The following is a 20,568-nucleotide window of genomic DNA, read 5'->3' as shown; positions in this document are numbered from 1 at the left end:
TTATTAGGGGAAGCGCAAGCAAGAGTATTCAAAATCCCTCATAAATCCTCCCACGGTCCCTGGCTCGCTGTCCAGGCCCGAGGTGGTTTCTCTTCCACCCTCAGGGGGTCTTAGGTGGGACCTGTGGCTGGGATGCTTGGCCCACCCAGCTCTCGGGCCCCGGGATGCCCTCGGGCGAGAGGGCGCCGGTCTCCCGTGGCAGTCGGCGGTCGGCGGCCCCGGGGCAGCCGCGGAGGAGGATCCCGCAGAGGAGGAGGGGGGAGTTGGCGGCCGCCAGGCCCGGGCAGCGCGCCCCGTCCGCGGCCAGCGCTCCGCCGTCCTCCCTCGCGCGGCTCCTATGCTCATATTTGGACTCGGCTGCCCGTGCCCAGGAATTTCCCGTCATGCCTCCCGCCGCCCCGTCCGTCGCCCGGAGCGCGCAGGGAGGGAGCAGCTCGGACAGCGGCTCCCGGCCCTTCCATGCGCCCGCGGCGGACCCTCGCGCGCCCGCTCCCGCTCTGCCTGTGCCTGTGCCTGTGCCTGGCCGCCGGCGCGGCGCGGGGAGCCCCGCAGCGCGGTAAGTTTGGGCTCCCTCCCCGCAGCGCCTCACCCCTCCCATCCCGACGCTGCCAAGTTGGGGTGTGACCTCCACCCCGGGTTCCCTCCGAGCGCGCCGAGCCCCCTTCCGCCTCCTGCGCGGACACCCCCTTTCCAGAGTCCGGGGGGGGGGCGCGCGACCCCCGCCCCGCGCGGGGCGCCGCCGGGAGGAGGAGGGAGGAGGTCAAGGCTGGCTTCGCCCCCGCCGACGGGCGGCGCCTGGCTGCCCGCCTGACACCCTACCCCGTCCCCGGAGCGAACCTGAGCCCGCGGGAGGCTCTCGCTGGGCGCGGGCCCCAAGGGAGGGGCCTGGCGGGGTGGCCCGCGGGGCGCAGGGAGGGGGACCCCGCTCCGGGCGCCGCAGGGCCGGGACGCCTCGCGCCGCGCAGGTCGGCCCCGCCGAGGTGGCCGCTCGGATAACGGGCCCCGGCGCGTGGGAAGCGCCCGCCAGGCCCGCACCTCCCGCTGCGCATCCCCGGCTGGGGCGCGGGGAGGCTCGGGCGGCGCCGGCGGCTGCGGGGGGCGGCTTGGAGGGGCGCGCCCAGGGCGCACCCGCGGCGGCTCCGGCCGGCCCCGCTGGCATTTAAGAGGCCAAACCCCAGCAAGACCCCGAGGGGCGCGGGCTCGCCAGGTACCGGTTTTATGTTGTTATTACGCGGAAAAAAAGCATCCAAGTATGTTTTTTAAGTTTTGTATTGCACGATTTCACTTCAACTGTGGCAGCGAAAGGTGGCATTTCGGCCTTATTTGGTTGAGGACTAGAAGCTATCAAGGGAGGTAATTCTAAAGTGGTATCAGGATGATGTGTAAATGATATTTGTAGACAGTTTTCTTTCATTCGTGTGGAAAAGAGTGAAGAATTTTTTTTTTAACGTGAGGTTATTTCATTTTGTTTCTTTTTCTTTTTTAAAAATTTTATTTTATATATTTTTTACATTTTTCATTTTTGCAAATGTATGCACCCTCATCTTGGTCATAGTCCCCATACGTTTCCCACCCCTCCCCCCAAGGTTATTTTAAAAAGTATTATGAAAGTAGAGTTTAAGGTAAGTGTGAAATTGCATAAACTTTTATAGTTGTGATTAGTCCCTAACTATATAGCTTCTTGGTTGATGTCATGGGGAATAGGCCATGGAAAATGATAATTTCTAACAATTGAGATTGTGGGGGGAAATTTTGGTTTACTTTTGTTTTTGCCACGAATAGACTAAACTGTCAAGAGATGGCTCACAACTGGGATTTATGAATTAGTTGAAAGCTAACTGTTAAGCAGAGATTATACTTAGCATCTCTGGTCTGTCCTTATAGCCATTTACGGCATTGATGGCAAATAGGTTTTAAAAGATAGTTCTGTTAAGATATTTTCAGTGTTCAGGTAACTTAATATTTCAGTATTCAGTATTCAAATCAGATCAAAAATATTTTTACAATGTGTAACTTTATTAAATGTACAGCTTATAAATATTAACGATATCAATTTGATGTTTCTGATTAGTACTATTTTTCAAAAAGACCTGCTTTTTATGGATTCATATTTTTAGGAGTAACTTTATTAGCACTTCTTGGGAAACACAGCGCATTCTGAGTTCACATTTTATCAGTGATCTTCGTGAGTTATCTATAAAATTTGGGGTTAAGCAGCCTTTGAAGACCAAAATCCACCATATTGTGGTCCTTTGCCACCTATTTTGAACACCACTTTTATACTTGGTCCATTTAAATATTTATTCTTGAAATTTTGGTACCAGCTAACATCCAAGGTCTAATTTCTGGTAGCTTTAATTAGGACCCTATGCGAATGTCTGGACTGTTTTTTAATATTAAAATAAGTAGCTTTCTGCCATTTAGAATTTTGTCACTGTGCCTAAACTACCTGTCTGCCAAGGTTGCAACCATACAACATTGTTTAGATTGAATCAACACATGTTTTTTGGTTTGTAAATGTGCTTGTTCATATATTTTAACTAAGATATTAACTCATAGGTCCCAAATCTTTACTTTCTTGCTAACCTCAAGTAACACGAATATCCAAAAAATATCCCATCAGTACTGTTGGTAGATTTTTCTAATGCTTTTATCATTTTTAATTAAAATTAAAATTTCAGCCTTTAAAGAATCTTTAGAAAGTGCTTTTTGGTTTTATCATAATCTGGTTCTACTCCTTTTGATTATGTTCTTACTGGTGTTACTTATAGTTAGGGATTTGTTTGAAAATTTGGCTCAGATGTTTGCCTCCTTCTCTGTAAAATGATGAAGTTGGACATAGTCTCCATGTCCCTTCTAATTCCAGAATGCTATATTGTTTTTTGTTTATAGAATCCTGCAGAGCCGCCTACTACATTGGTTCAAACATGAGATTGTCAACTCTGACTTGCTATACATGTTAAACTGGTCTATTGCAGTCAGTTCTCAAGGGTGCGGATCCAGCTTTGGGGAGCCTAGGTCTGCCTTAGGAGAGTCTTGATACCTGACAAGTGCATATAGACACGTAAACCTGGACAGAGTTCCATGATTTTAAGTTTCTGTAACTTTCTTCTCATTCAATAGCAGAAAGTGTTGCAGAAAATGCCTAATTGGTCTTTGGGGATAAGTTAAGCTCAGGTCCTAAGTTAGATTAGTATTCAGTTTTGGAATTTGGATCCAGATGAGGGATCCCATTGGAGAGCATCCACCACTTTCTGTTATTGGGAGGCCTATAGCTAGTTACTTGGGAGCATTCCATACAAAATGCCCATACTGTGTTATATTTTATTTTGGTCATACCTCAGAGGAGAATGAATTGGACCTACCTACCTTATTCAGAATTAAATTAGCTTTGAATAGGAGCGTAGGGTAATCTGCTTTTCAGTTTGCCAGTTAGCATATGACTGCTGTACAGATAGATATCTTGAGGTTTTATCTTGAATATTCCTGTTTTCTCCTTATTGGGCATAATAGATTTTCATTTTAAAATGCTCAGCATGATCCCGGATTTCTGCTTATATATTTGTTTCTATAGGTGTCAAAATCATATGGCTTTTAAAGAAATACAAATAGAGAGAGAAGAAAGTCTAGAAAAGGTAGACTTGTAATAAGTCAACCATTTGCCATTATGGAGGATTTTGGTTATTGCCTCTTTAACAGAAATGAACTTGAACTAGTAGTTTTCGGAAAAAGAAAAGAAGAAAGGAATTTGATGGAAGCCAAATGCAGACAAAAGTTATTAGGCGTCAGGGATTGGAAAACTTGAAACTTTCCCTTTGCCTTTCTTTGCTTCATTGTTCTCTCTGCTTACCGTTTCTCCCCCTGCTTTCCTGTGCATCATTGAATGTGACTGTTCAGTAGCTCCTTAGCATTTAAATGTCTCTTGGTACCAAGCATAGGGAGAGACTAAATCATTAAGCCTTGATCTTAAATTCTTGAGAGAAGGAACCTGATAGAAACAGTTTGGATCATGTGGTTCATCTAGATTTCCCCTAAGACTTCTAATACACGAGCTATTTGAGAGATGTAGACTAGACATTGAGATGGTTTGATTTTTGCCTTTTACATTTTGTATTATGGGGTTATTCATCCTTAACTTATTTAATTTTCTCTTGATTACAATGTGTGTGACACCTTCAGTGGGATCCTAAATGTTAAAAGCACTTTGTTCCTATTGCTTCAGGAATGCTGAAGAGGCGGCCTGTTGAGTAGACTCTGTACAGCACCACATTCAGGAATTATAATATAGCTTGGGATCCAACAGAGTTGTGAAAACCCTGTTTAATAACTGTTAATCCATCCTGGTGATGATCACTTGCATATTTTCAGGAATTCATTGACTCAGAATGCTGAGCTCAAATAGCACTTAAGGGCAAATTCATTAAAACTATGTAAGTAATGATTAGAGACATTAAAAATAGTAATATTTTAGGGACCATGAATTCATTTTCTATTTCTCCTATATTGCTATCATTTTCTACCTACCTTTCCTTTAGACTGTTTCTGTTGCCTGATATACTTTTACTCATAACCCACTGAAGTCCTAAAGGCCTCTGTTAGCTGGTATTTTGTGAAGTTTTCTTCATCTCTTAGAACTGTCATTTTCTTGTGCTTCTCAACATTTTGTACCTTGATTGGAGTGTGATTTTACCAGCTTGCATTATAAAGTTCATGTGTGTTTATTTTCACTAGACCATAAGGTCTGTTAGATCCATGAGTAATCTAGAAAAATCCTGATAAGCTGTTAGCATCCATTATCCCAGGTATGATTCCAGTTTTTTTAAAAATGTTCCGAAAAGCTTTTATGGCATTCTGCTGCTTCTTTTGACATGGGAGCTCAGTAACAGTACTGTCTTTCCCATCCTTATCTATTTTCTAGATTTTACAGGACTTCCCATGAATGTTCTGATTTCCTGTGTGAGGAAATAGGATGTTTCCTATTTCCAATAGGATGTTTTCCAATAAACTGGTATGGCATGGAGAAGGATAGGATAATAAATGCAGATGGAAGGAAATTGGCTTTGTTGAAAATACTTAACCAGATGAGATGGAGATGGCAGAGGTAGGGAAAAAAATTAAACATGTATGAAGGGGAATAGGAGGAAGATTAAGTAAAAAATTACTTTTGGCCTAGAACAGGGAAGACTTTTAATGCTGGGTAGAGAATTTGGACTGGTTTAGTAAACTGCTAGATTGAATTTTGTTGGTCCTGGAAATGTCATAGTCAGAGTTGAATTATATGGTGTATTATCTAGTAATACTGAGGATGAATAGAATTGGGCAAGAAACCATTGGACCAATAATGAAGCTTTATAAGAGTCTTTGTTAGAGAATGAAGACCTGTGCTAGAGTAGTACTGATGGGATTGGAGGAGTGTTGACATAGACAGGGCAGAAATAATCAGTTGGATGTGGAGAATGAGAGGGATGTAAGATGTTAAGCCAGGCGATTAAGAAAATGTGACTCAGAGCAGGTTTGTGGTGAGGTTAAAAAGTAAGTTTTGTTTTAGATCCGTTGTGTTTGAGGTGCTTGGTGGGATATTCACATGGGGGTGTGCAGTAGAATCAGAAGTACAAGGCTGTGACTGGGAGATGAAATGTGCATTTGTAAGGAAGGTTAAAAATCAAGGGGAGATAAAACATTTGTTGCCTGAAGTAAGAGGGAAGGCACAGGATAAGATCTTAAAGAAGATATAGTATGATCTGACTTGAAAGATACCCAATCAGTATGCACAGTCCTCTCCCTCTTTTAGGAGACACCATGTTTACTCGCTTCACCAACAATGCATAGGAAACATTAAACCAAGGATACTGTGCCAGAATGACCTACCTACACTGCAAAATTGTTGGTACTTCCTTGCTTAACCTCTTGTTTAACCTCTTTCTTTCTTTTTTTTTTTTAAGATTTATTTATTTATTTATACCAGCACTGGGTACAGTCAGAAGTGCGAGAGGGTGAGAGAATTCACCAGAGCCAGAGCAGGGAGCAGAGCAGGCAGAAGGACCGAAGTACACTGCTGAGGGGAGCAGCGGGTGGCAGGAGAGGTCTGCGCGCCATGTGGGACCCTCCTCCGGTGGCTGGGGAGCAGCTGGGGATCAAACTAGCGCTGTAGAGGCTGGGGAGGCTGCGGGCAGCTTCGCAACCCAGGGCTCAACCGCTGTGCCACCAGGGAGGCCCTTGTTTAACCTCTTTCAATGACTTCTTATCTTTTTAAGATGAGGGTCTAAATCTTTAAATAACTTCATCATCACCAAGCCTTACTTCCCTCTGTGCCTCTGTGCCTCTGTGCGCTGGGCTTACAAGTTTTTCAGTTGGCCTTGAACATGCATTCTGTTCTGTTTCCTCCCTGTTCTTCCCTTCACGTTTTTTTGAGAATGTGAAGCAGATGTAGTTCCTACCAGATGGAGAACGCTGGTGGGGTTTTTTTTTTTTTTTTTGTCCCTGCAGACACTTTTTTAATTGCCATGGTCAGGTTCTTATCCATAAAATATTAATAATTGTCCACAATTTCATACTCTGTAATTAAAAAAAATATTATAAATTGCATTCCTTCCTCCTTCTTACAGAATACCTTTCCTCCCTTATCTCTTCAAGGGTCAACTGCTAACCTCCCATACACTTGAGATGACCACCCTGGTTATTCTGTTCTGATCTCTGACACTTGGCCGGGTAACCAATAGCAGCACAGTTACTTGGCATTTGTATGATTGATTTACCCTGTTGTGTGCTGAGTTGGAAACCTCAGCACAATTTCTTGATACTGGGAAAGTGAGGAAAGGAAAAAGGGAATTAATTAATTTCACTAAGAGGGCTTTATTTACACAGACCATGGAGGTTTGTGGAACATGAGGGCCATTATGGGTGAAATGGAGAAAGAACGCTGGTGTAGGAAATATGTTGTCAGGGCTTGGCTTCCTGACCAGAAATATCCTGATTCTGAGTTTCTAAAATTAGTAATATTCATAACATTTGTCTAAAGTGACATGTTCAGTAAACGGTTTTAAGAGCAGTTTCAATTCATTTTTAAAAAGGAGACCCCCCCCATATGCTAGTAGTTGTGCTTTTAGTAGTTGTTGACTGAGAACATGCATTACAGCAAACTACCACTATAAAAATTTGAAGTGAGTTTTTTAAAATATAAAAACATTCCCATATGTTTGGAAAGTATACATATGTAGAAATTATGACTTACAGATCCTATAGACAACACTGAATTTCTTGCTTTGTGGATACTCTCAGGGAGGTTCTAGTCTCAGCTTTCAGTGGCTCATTATCATCTCACTTTAGACTGTGGAGGAAGCTTTTGTTGGAACATTTGAGCCAAAGCTGAAATTTTGGCATGGCAGGGAAACAACTTAGTGTCCTTTTACATAGCAATTGCCTGTTCTATGCCAGATCGTATACATTATGCTAAGCAAGACTGGACTATTAAACAATTTCAGGGATTAGTGTATGAATACTTAAAAAAAATTTTTTTTTTCAAATATATAAGCATTATTCTTAGGCTATAGTGCTGTTTTGAAATGAAAATTAGTAGATGATTTGCATACAAGTACCCTACCCACCTAGAGCAGTACCTATTATGGCCATGACAATTGTCTCTATAAGTTATACAACAAATCTTCATGGTTTCTTAGTTCACTCATGTTATTTAAAGACACACACACACACACACACACACACACACAATCAACCAATCCTTCAGTACAAAGGTAAAACTTATGGCAACATTGAAAATAAACTTGTGCTACATGTTAAGTCTTTAAAAATATCAGGGTAGCCCTTGTATAAATTAGCAGATTTTATATTTGTTCTTTCATTTCTCATTTATATTTTGTGTTTGGTTGTCAGAGAATCCGTTCATGGTCGGAGTTGTGACTTGACTGTAACTAGAAGGTGTGTGAACATGCCTTCCGATCATACTGCCTTCAGAGGAGGATTGGTTGAAGGCAGAGGATGTTTACTCAGTGCAGAATCAGTTGAAAAATTGCATACTCATTAGCATATTTGCATTCTTGTGTTTATGTTCATGTTGCAAAGGAATCCGGGTAGTGAGAGGAAAAGAATATTGAGTAGTGAATTGGAAGAATGGCTTTTTCTAGTCTTGTTCTTGTTGCAGACTTTTAAAGCTCCTTGGTTTTCACATCTGCAAAATGAACAAATTGGACTGGGTAATATCTGATGTTGCTCTTAGTTTAAGATTCTGTAATGTAGTGTTTGTTAAAAGTCTATATATCTGTGTATTTTCTACTTTTCATTTTTTTCTATTTCTTGCACATTTATCCATTAGGATTTTTGTGTTTTAATATGGAGTCAAATCTTTTTACTTACTACCTGTTCTTTTAACCTTCATCATTCATAAACTAAAGAATAATAATAGTAATAATAACAACATCAAATATTTGCATATAGATGTTCCTATGGACCAGACACTATACTAAGTATTTAATATTTACATATATTAAGTCATTTGATGCTCATGATAGCTATATCAAGGAAATACAGTAGTATGATAATTCAGATATTAAGATTAGGGACTGAGCCAGAGAGAGGCATTCAGTAGTTTGTGAGACTCATTTGAATCTAGACATTCTGGCATCCAACCAATAGCCTTTCTTTTCTGCCATCCATCCAATATTATGTCCGAGCCCATGTAACATGTCAAGTGCTAACTCATTCAGACTCTGGTGATTATCACACTATTCTAACTCAAGGATTTTTCTTCTAATTGTATTTTTCCCCACTTACCTTTTTTTCTTTTTTTTAAAGAGTCTTACATTTGAAGATTTATTTATTTATTTATCCATATAAGAACTGGGGTACAGGCCAGAGGTGCGGGGGTTAAGAGGATTCACCAGAGACAGAGTGGGGAGCAGAACAGGCAGACTGACTGACATACACTGCTGAGGGGAGCAGCAGGCGAGACAGGAGAGGTCTGCTGCACCATGTGGGTGGCTCCTTGGCCAGGGATTGAACTCGCGCTGCAGCGGCTGCAGGCAGCTTCATAGGTTGTGTCTTAACCGCTTGTACAACCAGGGAGGCCCCCCATTTAAGTTTTTAAGGTATAGATGTTTATAACATTTAAGAGAAAATGACTCTGGTATGGTAACAGTGTTTCCCCTGTATATCACCACTAGCTTAGAATGATGCCACATTTTAATTTGCTTCATGCTTAAATCATTACTTTTTTTTTTAACACTTTCTCAATTCTCTCAGATTTGTTATTATTTTTTCTAATTAGAAGGAGAAAGTATACCTTTCTGCATTACCTAAAACTTTTCCATTTTTTCTTTTTGTTTATGGTTTGTAATAGATTTTATGTGCTAATTTGGATCAGTTTCTTTATATTTAGGTATTACAAACCAAACTCCTCAAATTACAGAACAACTTAACTTAGGGATAGAGAGATAAAATCCCTTTACACTATAACTTCTCTTTCTACTATAACTTTCTTGTACAGCTGTATTCCCCCACCCCCCATGGCTGATTAATGTTTTTTCTTACATTCCCTGACTTTATGGTGTCTTCCCATTATCTGTTATTTAAACACATTGAAATTTCTCTCATTTAAAAAAAACAACCTGCTCAACCTGACATTCTCTGTGACCAAGTTGTTTTATAAGTTGTTTATATTCTTTTAGTCTTTCTTTTCTGCCACCCATCCAATATTATGTCTGAGCCCATCTAACATGTCAAGCACTAACTCATTCAGATTCTGGTGAAGTATGAATCAGAGAGACTGAAGCTTGGTTCTTAGAGATTTTCATTCTCAGTTTGAAACTAGCACTGCCTGTTCTTCTTGAAGAACAAAAAAACTGTTTTATGGAAGGAACGAGAAGGAACATGATTAAAGTTGAGGGTAAGGAGATCCTGTGGGGCTTTTAGACCATTATGAAGAGTTTATTTTATTTTTTTATTGCAGTTTCTTTTTTTTTTAAAAAAAGATTTATTTATGCATACAAGAGCTGGGGTACAGGCCAGAGATGCAGGGATGAGAGGATTCACCAGAGACAAAGTGGGGAACAGAACAGGCAGATCTACTGAAATACACTGCTGAGGGGAGCAGCGGGCGAGGCAGGAGAGGTCTGCTTCATCATGTGGGTTTCTCTCTGGTGGGTTGAGTATTGAACTCGTGCTGCAGAGGCTGAGGATTGTTTCATAGTGTGGTGTTTAATCCCTTGTGTCACCAGGGAGGCCCCCATTATGAGGAGTTTAGATTATTATTCTGTGTGATGAAATCCTGTAGAAGATTTTTGGCATTCAGTGACAAAATATGATTTGCATTTTAAAATAATCACTCTGGCTTCAATGTGGAGAAAGAATGGATTATGCAGGTCAGATGGGGAAGCAGGTAAATCTTTAGGGTTATTTCAGTTGTTCAGTTGATATTGATTTGGACTAGGTGCTGATGGGAGAACTGAGATCTTGATGGATTGGATATAGGGTCTAAGGAATAAGAAGACAGAGCCACACTATTCCAATAATGGTGTTCATATCATTAAATATCCATATAATTAAATCCAGTGTATTCAATTTGGTCCCTGTCTTCCTGACTTTACAGTGTTCAATGCATTGACTATTCACTCCTAGAAATAGTCTTTTCTCTTGGTTTCTAGCTCTGTTATTGTTAAATGTGCTATCTTAGCAAATTAATAATATTATCTGTGCTTCAGTTTAATCACTTATAGATTGGGAATAATATTCCTACTACATAGGTCATTGTAGTTATTAATTGAGATATTATATGTTAGTTACTTAGCCTAGTGTGTTCTACAGAGTTAATTCACATTAAATGTTAGCTAGCAACACCATAATCCTTGTCATCATCCTTCTTGTCATTCTAGGACAAACCTTTCCCTGGTCTCTCTCCTCTCTGGCCACCGTTGTTTTTTGCTAGGTCTTTCTCCATTAATTTCTCCCTGAAAGTTGAAGTTACTCAGGACGCTGACATTTTCTTTTCTCATTTACATATTTTCTTAGGTAATCTGTGGCTTCAGTTCCATTTGTATAAGTTTAATTCCTCTCAAATCTACCTGTAAGTCCAGTTCTGTCTCCTAAGCCACAGTCCTATCTATCCACTTGCTTCTGTGTTACCTCCACTTGGATAGCTTGTAATTAGGCACTTTTAGGAGATCAAAAACTGACCTTTTTGTAAAACCTAAGCTTAAGCCTCCTCTTACTTTCTTCTTGAGCTTCGTAAATGGTATTACTGTTTGTCTAGTTGCTAGACCCAGATTTGAAGTTGTAAATTTTCTTTTCCTATCCCATGCCTTCTGTCAGTCTTTTCCCTAGATTTGTTTCAATAGCTTCGTAATTAGTCTCACTACCTCTGGTTTTATGCCACCCCCATACATTTTCCACCTTCAGTCATAGTAATCTAAATTTGCTGAGCTGATCATATTACTTTCCTTTAATTATTTACCTTTCTTTTTTTTTTAAGATTTATTTATTTATACAAGCACTGGGTACGGTCAGAAAACGCGGGAGGGTGACAGAATTCACCAGAGCCAGAGCAGGGAACAGAACAGGCAGACTGATGAAATACACTGCTGAGGGGAGCAGAGGGCAGCAGGAGGGGTCTGCGCACCATGTGGGACCCTCACCAGGTGGTTGGGGATTGAACCAGTGCCGCCTAGGCTGTGGGCAGCTTCGCAACCCAGCGCTTAACCGCTGTGCCACCGGGGAGGCCCTACTTACCTTTCTTTTTTAGGATGAAGTTCTGAAATCTTTTTTTAAGTGTTGGTTTACTAAGTTTACATTAGTGATACACTGCAATATCTTTAATATCTAGAGACTAGATATTAGAAAGTTAGGAGCCATTTGTCTAGTATATACACCAAATATACAGTAAAGTTAAATGAAATGCGTGTAATATATAGGCAGTAGATAAGCAGATATTTTCTAGTACACACTAGCAAGACATCTGCAGTTTCTTCCTTCCTACCTCCCTCAGTCCAGTGAAAAGGTATAGATAATATACTGTTTAAAGAGGTGGTTTAACAATTCCACTTTCAAAGTTAGTATTTCCCATCAGTTACAAGCAATATTCTACTACACTTTTAAATATATCAAGCACTTCTAAATGTCTGAAAGACTAGATGTGTCATCATGGACATCTTCGATGACTCTCCTTATCCTATTGTTTTATCCTTTTTTTTAAATAATCTTTCCCCCTTGGTTTTCAATCTTTTGCCATCTGGTTTCTATGGTTTATTTGCTTTTTATCTTTCATTTGGATTTGAGACATTGACATTATATTTTAGGTTCTATTGCCTTCAAAAAATGTTTAAAAACAAAAAATAATTGTAATAGCATTTGATGTTTCTTTTTTTAAAGATTTATTTATTTATTTATGCAAAAACTGGGGTACAGGCCACATGAGTGGGAGGGTGAGAGGATTCACCACAGACAGAGTGGGGAACAGAACAGGCAGACTAACTGAAATACACTGCTGAGGGGAGCAGTGGGCGAGACAGGAGAGGTTAGCCACGCCATTTCTGACCCTCGCAGGCCAGCCTGGCTAGAACCGGCGCTGCAGAGGCTGTGGACAGCTTCACAACGCTGCGCTCAACCACCTGTGCCACCAGGGGAGGCCCGCATTTGACTTTTCTTTATGGAAGGAACTTAAGATTCTTATCTTTGCTGTGCTCTGCCTTTGTTAACAAAAGTGGGACCTGTAGGTTCACATGATTATGGTTATATTGTTTTATAGTACATATTCTCCTTTTTAGGGATTATTTTATCTTTTAATTACATAAAAACATTTACTGCATTCAGTGATTGACTCCATGCCTTTTATACTTTTTTTTTTTTTGATAGGGAGGAATATAATCATACATGTTTCCTGGGCTTTTCTGTTACCTCAGGGAATTATAGACTAGTATATAGTATGTTAACTCTCCCTTGGCAAACAGCATTTAATTGATAAGAGCAATTTTAAAAAAGCATAATTAGGAAATTGCAAAATGCCTGAGAATAACCTGAATGAAATTAAATAACCAGGTAATAGTGTAGTTATAAAAACAGATAATTGTTAGCGTTCTATGTGAAAAAAAAATCTAAGGATAATGGAGTTTACTGGTATCCAAATGACAGATTAATATTGGTCACAAAGTTAGTGCTGGGAATTCAATACCTCTAACGTAGGTGATTCTCAGGGTGATGGTGAAAAATTAGTTGTAAGTCTTAAATCAGTTTTATCTTGGCGTGAGAGTGAGTGATACTGGCAGTTTTAGTTGAACTGTAAAAATATATAACTCCTATTGAAATGTTCAAAATAGATTTGACCAAAAGTTTACTTAATCAAATTCCTATTTTAGTCATGTATTTGTATCATGCATGCATAAATGATTGATCGAATTAATTGTTGAATCTGAATCTGTATGATTTTACTGAGACAATTGATTGCAGAACTTGAAATTTTTCTTTTTTGTTAAAGATAGTGATTTCTTAAAAAAAAAAAAAGATAGTGATTTCTTTGACAGACACAAAAACATAAATGCTGAAATAGAACAATTACTCCTGAATTAATCTTAGCTGGGTTGTCTGTTGCACAATTACCTCATTCTTAGTCTGGTCAAAAATTAAACTACTTAAACTATCGAAAGCACACAACTCACAGAGACACATGCACATATACATACAAAAATACATATACACATTCTTTCTCTCTCTCTTTCCATCCCATGTTTCCCTTTCCTTCTCCATTTCTGTCTTTGTCATTTTTATAGTATATCTCCAACCTTCTCTTGCTTCTTCTTTTCAGCAAAGGAAGTAAAATTAACTGCATGCTCTGCTAGATACCTTCAAAAACATTTCTCATCTAATTCTTCCCAAACTGATGCAGATAGGGAAACCGAAGATCAAATAAAGTAACTATTTTGCTCACGATTTATCAGCTGGTTAAGTGATAGAGTCAAAATATGAGCCCAGTTTTGACATTTTTCTGTATACCCACACTGCCTAGACAATGAATAGGACTCTGTAATAGGGTATGGGGAATACCCTATTATGCACAGAGATGGAGAGAAATAGGAAGTGACATTTGAGTTCAGTTCTATTAAAATTTATTGAGCCGTTATTTTAAAGAAATGAATCCCACTGACTACCCAAAAGGAGTTTATAGGAGAGGCAGAAATATATAAATCTAAAATTCTAACATACAGTAATAGATATAATAATAGAAGTACTGAAGTAGGAAATAGTATAGGGGAAGAATTGTTCATGGATTCATTTTCTAATAAAAGAGTAGATGGGGAGAAAAGAGGGAGAAGCTGTAAAGTAAAAGTTTCCCAGGGAAGAACTGGGTCCTGGAGGTTGAAAATCAACAGTTCATTCTTTATGTATTATGGCATATATGGGTGGTATGATGAGGGCAGAAAAGATGTGTGGGAAACTATAAATAGTTGTCTATCCACAGATGAGAATACAGTTGTTGAATGCCTACTAAGGGTTAGCACTATGTAAGGTATTAGAGATAAAGTAAAGGACAAGAGAATTCCTGAAGTGTATAGTTTATCAGGGAGCATTGGGAGTGAAGTTAAATGATAGGAAAAGAGGTAAACCTGATAGGTCTTGAATGCCAGGATAGATTGGTTGGATTTTCCCCCTATGGGTGCTAATGAGTAATGAAAGCACAGGAGCAGGCTTGTGATGTAGTCAGTTATTTAATGGTGCTTTTGCAGCAGTATGGAAAGTAGATGTAGGTGAGTCAGGTTAGGGCCAGGAAGACCAATAAGAGGCATTTGGTCCATTCTAGATGAGAGATGAAAAGAAATGGATGTATTTGAGCATTATCTTGTAAATAAAATAGCACTTAGTGCTGTTTGGTATGAATGGTTAAACTAGAAAATATTTTAGGGAGACACCCAGGCTTGAGGTTTGGTAGCTGGGTGGATAGGAGCACTTTTTAACAAGCTCAGGAATACTGAAAAATATAATAAATTGGTAAAGAAAAGAAAGAAATAAATTGAGTTTTGGATATAATAAAAAGTAGTCTAATACAATGGTCCGTTGAAGCATTACATCTTTTTTGCCTATTTCAACTTTATTGAAAAGCGAGCTTAGCTATTTATTTAGTCTATAACTGTATTGCGTTCTTTTTATTCCCCACTACTGTCCCGTGTATCTTTCACTCTTTTTGCCTCCCTCTTAACCTCAGAAACCTCACTTTGTTTATGAGTGTCCACTAGTTTTTATTTATTTTCTTTGTCAGTTCATTTGCTGTAATTTCTTATATTGTTCACATATATGAAAATATCCAATCTTTATCTTTCTGACTTGCTTTATTACACATAATTTGCTCAGACTCCCTCCGTTTTGCTGTAAGTGGCAACTTGCATCTTTCTTATAGCTGAATAGTATTTCATTGTGTGGATATACCATGTTTTAATCCAGTCTTCTATCAATGGACACTTAAGTTGTTTCCATGTCCTAGCTATTGTAAATTATGCTTTAATAAACATTGTGGATCTTGTGATTTTTTTGAGTGGATGGTTTCATGCTGGGTCACATAGTATATTCCTTTTTAGTTTTTTAAAGTAGGTCCAGACCTCTTTCCAAAATGATTGCACCAATTCACATTCCTACAAACAACATATTAGGGTTCCTCTTTTTCTTTTCCAGCATTTGTTGTTGGGGAGGTCGTTTTCATGTGCTGTTCTCATGGTGTGAAATAAAATCTCATGTTTTGACTTGTATCCCCCTTATCAAAAGTTATGTTTGAACTTTTTTTCATATGTTACTTATGAAATAAGTAATATGAATTATGACAATATGAATATCCTTGTTGGAGAATTGTCTATTCAGAAATGTACTTACTAATTGACTTTTGTTGTTAAGTTGAATAAGTTTTTTGTATGTGTTGGAAATTATTAACATGTTGTCATTTATCTAATGTGTGGCTATTTTCTTCCATTCAATAGGATGACTTTTTAATCGACTTATATTTTCTTTCACCTGTAAAAGCTTTTTAATTTGAGGTAATCTCTTGTTTGTTTTTGCTTTTATTTGCCTTGCCAGAGAGGCCAAATTTCTGAAAACATCTCTTTCATTGATGTCATGAAATGTACTGCCAATGTTTTCTTCTATGTATTTTATTGTTGTGGCTCTTACATCTAAGTCTTTAATTTAATTCTATTTTATTTTGATTTTGTACTTTCAACTTCATTCTTTTACATATGTCTGTCCAGTTTTCTCAGCACCATTTGTTAAAGAGATTCCTCATTCTTCATTTTATGGTCATGGCTCCTGTTTCATGAACCTAGGTATTGATACATGCATGGATTTTTTTTCAGGACTTTCAACTCTGTTTCATTGATCATTTGTCTATTTTTTATTCTAATATCATATTACTTTAATTACTGTTGCTTTAGAGCATAGTTTAAAATCAGGTAACTTGATACTTCTATTTTTCTCCTTTTTCATCTTGCTTTAGCTCTTCCATGTCCTTTATGGTTCCATATTAATTATTTTTGTTGTATTTTTGGGAATAATATTGTTGTGATGTTAGTGAGGATTGCATTAAACCTATATATTGCTTTTGATAGAATAGTCTTTTGACTATGTTGATTTTCCCCACTCATGAATATACTATAGCTTTCCATCGCTTTATGTCTTGTACTCTCTCCTTTATTGAGTCTGATAGTTTTGACTGTATAAATCCTTCACCTGTAAGTTAGGACCAGGTTTTTGATTATTTTTTTGATGTGATTGTGAATGGAATTATTTTCTTAATTTCTTTTTCTTACTCATTTGTACATTAAAATGGCTTTATATGTTAATTTTGTAATCTATCACTTTGCTACATCCATTTATTGTTTTTTTTGGTGGAGTCTTTAACATTTTCAATATATGGTATCGTATTGTCTGCAAGTAATGATAGTTTCACTTCTTTTCCAATATGAAATCCTTTTATTTCTTGTGTGATTGTTCTGGTTAAAACCCTTTAACACTAAACTAAACAGAAATGGTAACAATGAGCATCCTTACATTGTTCCTAATCATAAAGGGAAAATCTTCAGTTTTTCAACAGTAAGTATTATATTGGCTGTGTATAGTCTATTATGTTGAAGTGGTTTCCTTCTGTTCCCATCTTTTAAATAGTTTTTACTACATACAAATAGTATAAATAAGTGCTGCATTTTGCTAAATACTTTCTTTTTGTCTATTGATATTACCATACAAATTTATCCTTTTGTTATAATATATTACTTTAATTGATTTACATATATTAAACCATTCTTGCATCCTTGCATTAAATTCCACTTGGACATGCTATGTAATATTGTAATGTATTGTTGAATTTGATTTGCTAGTATCTTGTTGAAGATTTCCCTATAACTACTCATCAGGGATATTGATGTGTATTGTAGTTTTCTGTATCTGCTTTATTTTTTAGTAAATACTTACTTAGATATAGGGGAATCAAGATGAAAAACAACTCCCAACTCTACCCCTCCCCATCTCTGTCTCCTCTGAAGAAAAGTTTTAAAATCATTCTGGGGGAGGGAAAGAAAGGGGGAAAGAAAGAAAAAAAAATCATCATCTGGTGGTAGTTTCCTAACTTGATATTTTTCTGGCACCATGACAAATGGGTTGTTTTTTCATATATTTATAGATTGGCTAAAATCAGTAAACTGTCTTTGTGAAATCTGCATTCGGGCACTGACTTCTTAGATCAGTAAGGGAAGCTGCATCCAATGTTGGATTAGCACTCAGGGAGCTTTCAGCCACTTTAGGAAATAAGATCTTCATATTCAGCTGTTTTACTGTCTAGTATATATACCATATATACAGTAAAGTTAAATGAAATGCATGTAATATATAGGCAGTAGATAAGCAGATATTTTCTAGTTTTACTGTAACCAGAAGCTACTCTGTCAGTTTTGCAACTGAATAAAATCTTCAGTTCTTAAAGGGTTTGTACCAGTTTGCTAGTCCCAGGTGACCCAAGGTCAAGTAGCTCTCTCCTAACCTTTAATATCTGAATGAGAATGAGAGGAGAGTCATGTCTTCTGATCAAGGTCAGAGTTTCTTTGGGACATTTAAAAATAGAAGGAACGACTAATGAGAGAGGGACTGTGGACTTTTCAAGATAGTCTCATTGTCTTTGGCACTTAACTTCTCATCCTTCTAGGCTCTGTTGTTTTGTTGGTTATTTTAGTTGAGGTAACATTGGTTTATAGCGCTGTGTATGATTTAGGGGACGAGATTCATACCTCCGTAGATGTATGACACTACAACACACCCAACACCAAAGCACCCATAGTCTTTTACCCATTTTTCCTAAACAAGGACAGCAATCTGAGGCGCAAGGGTATGTGCCCTTTAGGAATTTTTAATGCAGTAGAGGAGATTAAAATAGACTTTACTTCAAACTCTGACTCTATCATTTACTGGCTGTGATATCAAGCAAGTTATTCTCTGAACCTCAGTTTCTGCTAGAACACATAATCCCCAAATTCCAATGGCTTATAAACACTGAAGGATTATTTCCTGCTTGTGTTGTGTGCTCTTTGTGGTCAGATAGAGCTCTGCTCCATGTCTCCTTACTGCAGAATCATGGGAATGGAGTAGCCATCAGGTAATTATACAGCATTGTTGGTCACTATTGGAAAGGGAAAGAAAGTTCTGGAGAGTATCCTCTAGCAATTAAGTGCTGTGGCTTAGAGATGACACATATTATTTCTATTCACAAATTATTATGTAGAACTAGTTTAGACTAGAACTCACAAAGGTTCCTGAAGCTGTATACCTACCATGTGCCTCAATAATAGAGATTTAGAAATGTTGGGTGAATAGTACTGATAACTACCACATACAGGAATGCCTATCTCAGAGTAGATGTGAGGAATAAATGGTATCTGTACACATCATATGTTCAAAATGATTATTATTAGTAATGATATCATTATAGTAAAATGTATAGAAGAAGAGTATTTAAATAACAATACAAAGTGAGACTAAAGATATTTTCTTTTCTTTTATCAAAAGATTTATTTATTTATTTATGCAAGTACTGGGTACAGTCAGAAGTGCGGGTACGGAAGGGTGAGAGAATTCACCAGAGCCAGAGCAGGGAGCAATACAGGCAGACTGACGAAATCACACTGTTGAGGGGAGCAGTGGGCGGCAGGAGAGGTCTGCGTGCCATGTGGGCCCCTCACCGGCAGCCGGGGATTGAACTGGCGCTTCAGAGGCTGTGGGCAGCTTCGCAGTTCAGCACTCAACTGCTGCACCACCAGGAGAGGCCCAAGATTTAGTTTTTATGCATACAAGAACTGGGGTACAGGCCAGAGGAGTTGGGGGATGAGAGGATTCACCAGAGACAGAATGGGGAACAAAACAGGCAGATTGACTGAAATACACTGCTGAGGGGAACAGCGGGCGAGACAGGGGAGGTCTGCTGTGCCATGTGGGTAGCTCCCTGGCTGGGGCTTGAACTCCTGCTGCAGTGGCTGCAAATAGCTTCACAGGTGTGTCTTAACCCCTTGTTCCCCACCAGGGAGGCCCTAAAGCTATTTTCTTATAAGCTATATTAGGCTATTTCAATATGTGTATTATAATATCCTGTAAATTAGAACATGCTATGCAAATGTAAGTTGATGTTATGATACAGTATATATTATAAATTATAGCATTAGAGCTTGTCTGTCCAGAAATGATGGCTGAGGAGATTAAGTAGTGAGAGATATATGGGTACTAAGGGGTAGCTCTGGAACATAATCACAGTTTGGGAATCAGAAGGAAATATCCCGGAGACAGAGATGTGATTTCCAGAAAGCGAGAAAGAAAATGATGTGGTGTAATTTGGAGTAAAAAAGCCAAGAGAGAAATGTTTTCCATGAAATAAACCAACCATATAAAATGTCACAAGGAGCCATTGATTTTCAGCTCTGTGAGTACCATGGGGATATTAACATATCCTCTGTAGGGAATATTATTTAAAGGAGGGACAATATTAATTTAGTGGTATAATTAATCCATGTGCCATCTGCTCCTCTAGTAGTAGTATTGGTGAAATGAGAATTTAGCTTTTTCTGTAAAGCCAGATGTTAAAGAGATTTGCAAAAATGTATGATTCTTGCCATTGTGTGCCTGTGTGTGTTTTTATGGGTAATACATTTATTTTTCTCCCCTCAAGTAAAGTCCTCATAGTTTCCCACCACCAGAGCACCTGTGATCAATCTCCAGCATCCCTTGTACTCTTCCCTTACCTGTTTTGACCCATCTCCCTCCCCCTCTCCTACTGTGTGCCTCATGTATGTGACCAGTTTTGTCTTTTGCTTGACCCTTTGGTTTCTCTGTATCTGCATATAAGATAGTGTCTTTCTCCCTCTAACTTATTTTTCTTAGCATAATCCCTAATCCCTTTCAGCTCTATCCATGCTGCTGCTGCTGCAAATAGCATGAGTTTATCTTTTTTGATTACTGAGTAGTTTTCCATTTTACACACACACACACACACACACACACTCATCTTCTTGATCCATTTATCTGTTTTGGAACATTTAGGTTGTTACCATATCT

The 20,568-nt window shown here is 38.7% G+C and overlaps 1 protein-coding gene across 2 annotated transcripts in view; it reads left to right on the top strand.

Moving 5' to 3' along the window:
• Nucleotides 1-337: 337 nt before the first annotated feature.
• Nucleotides 338-20,568, top strand: part of MSRB3 (methionine sulfoxide reductase B3) — a gene marked incomplete at both ends in the record, with an annotated part of 152,584 nt that continues 132,353 nt past the window's right edge. Inside the window, one exon of one of the 2 annotated variants that reach the window (XM_084255711.1) lies at nt 338-556. In XM_084255711.1, coding sequence (XP_084111837.1) covers nt 338-556 — 219 coding nt within the window. The remainder of the gene's footprint in view (nt 557-20,568) is intronic. The other variant, XM_084255712.1, reaches the window with a different exon arrangement.

The sequence above is a fragment of the Talpa europaea genome (genome assembly GCF_964194135.1).
Source record: "Talpa europaea genome assembly, chromosome: 15".
Classification (NCBI taxonomy): domain Eukaryota; kingdom Metazoa; phylum Chordata; class Mammalia; order Eulipotyphla; family Talpidae; genus Talpa; species Talpa europaea.
This window is presented reverse-complemented; position numbering and strand designations above follow the sequence as displayed.